The 4391-nt window shown below is 37.9% G+C and overlaps 1 protein-coding gene across 1 annotated transcript in view; it reads left to right on the top strand.

Annotated features, from left to right (window-relative positions):
* Nucleotides 1–3710: 3710 nt before the first annotated feature.
* Nucleotides 3711–4391, top strand: part of SARC_07364 (hypothetical protein) — a 3584-nt gene continuing 2903 nt past the window's right edge. The window contains exon 1 of the mRNA XM_014298697.1: nucleotides 3711–3887. Within this exon, the coding sequence (XP_014154172.1) occupies nucleotides 3827–3887 (61 nt within the window). The 5' untranslated portion in view covers nucleotides 3711–3826. The remainder of the gene's footprint in view (nucleotides 3888–4391) is intronic.

The raw sequence follows: 4391 nt of genomic DNA, 5'->3' as shown, positions 1-4391 counted from the left end.
ATATATATATATATATAAATGAATTTGTTTATATATATATACATATTTATATATGTACAGAAATATATATATATATATATATTCAGAAATAGGTACAGAAATATATATATATATGTATCTATATATATATATATGTGTAATAAAAATTTATATTAATAGATGTATATGAATATATACGTGTATGTACATGATATATATATACAATATATATATATAGATGAATTTGTTTATATATATATATAAATGAATTTGTTTATGTATATATATATATATACAGAAATAGATATATATATATGAATCTATATATATTAATATATACGTGTATGTATATGATATATACATATATTATCTATTTATATATATATATGAATACAACATACATATATATATATACAGGAAAATATGTGTATTTATATGGAACATATATATATATGCAAATGTATAAATCTTATACAAGTGCAGCTATTCAAGGAAAATACATTTGTATTCTCGTTCGTCATCCAGCAAATTCTATCGGTACATGTATTAAATACATCTTAAAAGTTTTAGCAGTTCCGAACGTGGGCGATGCACAATAATACATCACCTGCTGACTCTTATTGCTACATTATATCGACCTTTAACTTTTCATGAAATTGGCTCTTCAGCAGATTAGACGAATCGGAGGCTATTCGCCCGAAATTTCAATGTGCTCATTTTTAATAATCGAACGACTAACAAGATCATTAGACGGTACAATTTCCTCCGCTCGCCACTCTCAATACGCAGGCGTGCATCGTATTGTAACATCGTCGTCGCAAAGGCTGTTTATGTGATCATCTACGATACTCACCACAACCATGATCTTGGGGGTTGTAGAATTAATGTATTTCACGAAGGAAGACGCAGAGATCGGTATAGAACGCGCGAGCGCTCCCAAAGCCGATCTCGCGCTAAGGCAAAGAGAAATTAGGATTCAATCTAGCACACGCGCCTGCGGTGTCTGGCACTTTCCGAAGAACGCGACAAACACAGACAGGTCACCACCGAGCAGAGGGAGAGCCTCAGCTCAGTGTGTGTCATGTGCATAAAATAAAACTTGGACAGACCGGGTAAAGATTCGCAATACATATATACATATATTGGCAAAAAACACTCCGCACAGTTCATTTCATCGAACCAACTTGGACATCCAGAGACCATTTGACACGTATATACTTCACATTATAGTACCACAATCCTTAACATTTGAGCAATATAAAAACCAATACTTCGAGTATACAAAGGGCATTACAAAAGACATGCGCAACGGCTAGAGATGGAATGACATTATCTTTGAACTATATATAATAAAACTAAACAATATGAACACTTCTAAGAACCTGTTTGGCATAATATTTGGGCAGGTCCTCTATGTCATGGGTTCTTCTGTATTTGATGCAAGACACTTCTATAACTTTACCAGGACAATAAACAATATTAACTCTTCGGAAACGCATCACATCCATCTAAAACACACCGTGTGCTTGGGCATGATATATATATCAAAATACAATACGTGAGCATCGTGAGTTTAGCAATTGCAAGCCAATCGCAACATTGACACTGCTTTACTAACAACACATTCCAATCTCTCATAACGGCTACTGAGCACATCTCGACCCTCATACAAGTACCAAGCAATCGACAGCTGTTATATTTACACGGCTCCACCGGCCTTATTCATAGTTTATATATGACATGCTACGATATAGGCTGCGGCAGTTTAGACCCTAACTCCGTGCGAATAATTTAACGGTACTGCGTTGGATTGGAAAAAAGGAAACAACAATCAATATCAAACTGCACCAAAGCTCGCGTTAGCGCCGGGACGCAAAAAAATACACGTCTTGCTTTTGTCTCATATAGTATATGTATCATTATACCGACTGTTTTTGACACACCCAATGGATGTTTTAGAATATGTATATCTGAACAAACCTTAAACCGCACACGTCCGACTTCGGCCCATTACGACACTCACACACTATTTTATACAAGCCCATACGCTCCTTCAAACGTGCTACTATCAACAGATACTTTAGAAAGAATATCATTGTACGAAAATATAAAGTATGCAAGTCGGCATCCCAAACATACTCACCATAACACATGCCACGACAACAATCGCAACTACATACCTTGACGAATCCGATGTCATTGGCATACTGACGGAAACACTGACGGCAAATGTTAAGGTGATACTTGCGGATCAGACCGTGCTTATTATCGCACACTCGGCTGTAGGAAGAAGTAGTGCGAGAAGAAACAACATGAGTCTATATACGGCATATGACGATAACCTATCTACCAATGACCCAGGACTTACCACTCGTATCTCTTTGTACTTCGGGTTCTACTTCTAAAATGCATACGGTGTTTAAAAAAAGCCGGCAAATTTATATTCGTCACCGCTGCTTGTCGTACATAACGTCCCACTACAACTACGCTGACGCATTGACACATCAGCACCATGACACTAAAGACTGCTGTTCTCCGGTGTCAATGATCACCATTCGTGCTGTATGTAAAGTGCTTATCCCTAGAGTTGCTGGTCTATGTGCTTTTTACCATATCATCTGGATGATTACCGTCTATTGCCCTTATCGACATTCGTTGGTCATGCTGTCGAACTTTAACAATCCTTCTACACCGTAGAGTAGCTTTGTAGCACGGGTCGAGTGCATGCTGTATATCAGATACCGCAACCGCACATACATTGACGAACTCGTATTGTTTTGCTTTCGTACTATATTGCCAAGTGTAACATGCGAGATTGTGACTAAAGTAACAGGATATTGGATCGACAGCGCAATACGTCCACAGAAACGAGGTTTGCGGAGGTGTTGACATACCAGGCACGACTTCCAGGCCCATAGTTCTTGGGGTGGCTGTTCCAAACCTATAAGTGTATGCGCAGTTATATATCATTAGTACTTTTCATAGTCGTGTGTCGTCTCGAGCATTCAGAAATGCCAACTATAAACCACAAACAGATGTGTTGGCAAGGACCTATTCTAATATGTATTAACTTTAGTGGATGTTTACAGGCAGTGACCATGTATGCGTGTATGTACAAAGGGTCTCCACCTATCGCGCTTACGTACGTTGTTGTGTCCCATGATTGCGGAGTGTGTGTAACCAGCGAGAAAGAGAATAGAACTCTTAGCGTGTGTTGAGTGCAAAAGGACTTCTGAAATTACTGCAGCAATCAAGGATATAGACTACTCTCTCTACCCCAGGCGCGTGGGTCCAAGGATTCAATCGCTGAGTAAATATGTATTCGATCTTTAGGTTTTGGCTGACTTTGACGGCATGTGTGGGCTACTGCAGGGTCGGTGGGTTTGAAACATGTTGGTTACTAGTTTACGACATACAAGATAGTGAGCACCAATATATTTTGGATTTCATATCAAGTTTACGACATTTTGCATATTATAAGTGGGTGCGGCAATTGATTTGAATGGGTTTTATTCCGGTAGTAGACAATTAGCTAGCATTTTCTTTGGTAAAAAATGATAAACATCATGGAATTTTGGCGGGCAAATGATATGCAGTAAAAGTACCTGTGTGTGTATTGAGATTGTACGTATATATCTAAATACATATATTCATCGTAGCAATCGCCGTGAGAAGGCACCGCCATATATACATACATACATATATTTATATAAATTATATATACAATAATATATATGCTTAGGTATATAGGAACTATACTAGTAAAGATAATCTGTTCGCTAATAACGTACTGCTAGATAGACATCAGATATACCAAGCAGATAGTTAAATCAACTTCTAGCTAAATATGTCATTTTTTGAATCAGCACTAAAGCTTGAAGCAGAAGAACTTCGCAAAATACAAAAAGGTATGAGCAGTTTAATAGCCTGTTCACGGAATGGGGAAGTGTGCGAAAGATTCATTGATTACAGATTGCGGTTCGGATTTTTCTTAAAATGTAAACGTTGGTGAGTGTTTACTTTCAAGCATTCTATCTAGAAAAATGTACATAGTCTTGGAACAAAACGTGCTCTGAGCGCAATAATCACTACGTTGCCTTAGACATCAAATGTTAAAGTTAGTGCATTGGCAATGACGCAAAATTCAAGACATGTTAACTTATCTCTAGCGAATTTAGGTATAGTTTTATGAGTATTTATATATACACATACACCCAACTCACACACACACAACGCACACAAACACACAACGCACACGAACACACAACACAATACACACACACATCGAACATACACACAACGCACGCACACACACACATACACACACACAAATGCACACATACACGCACACGCAAATGCACACACACACGCGCACACGCAAATGCACACACACACACACACACACACACACA

The sequence above is a fragment of the Sphaeroforma arctica genome, assembly GCF_001186125.1.
Source record: "Sphaeroforma arctica JP610 unplaced genomic scaffold supercont1.578, whole genome shotgun sequence".
Taxonomy (NCBI): Eukaryota; class Ichthyosporea; order Ichthyophonida; genus Sphaeroforma; species Sphaeroforma arctica.
Note: the sequence above shows the minus strand (reverse complement) of the source record. Positions and strands in the feature narration are given on the sequence as shown.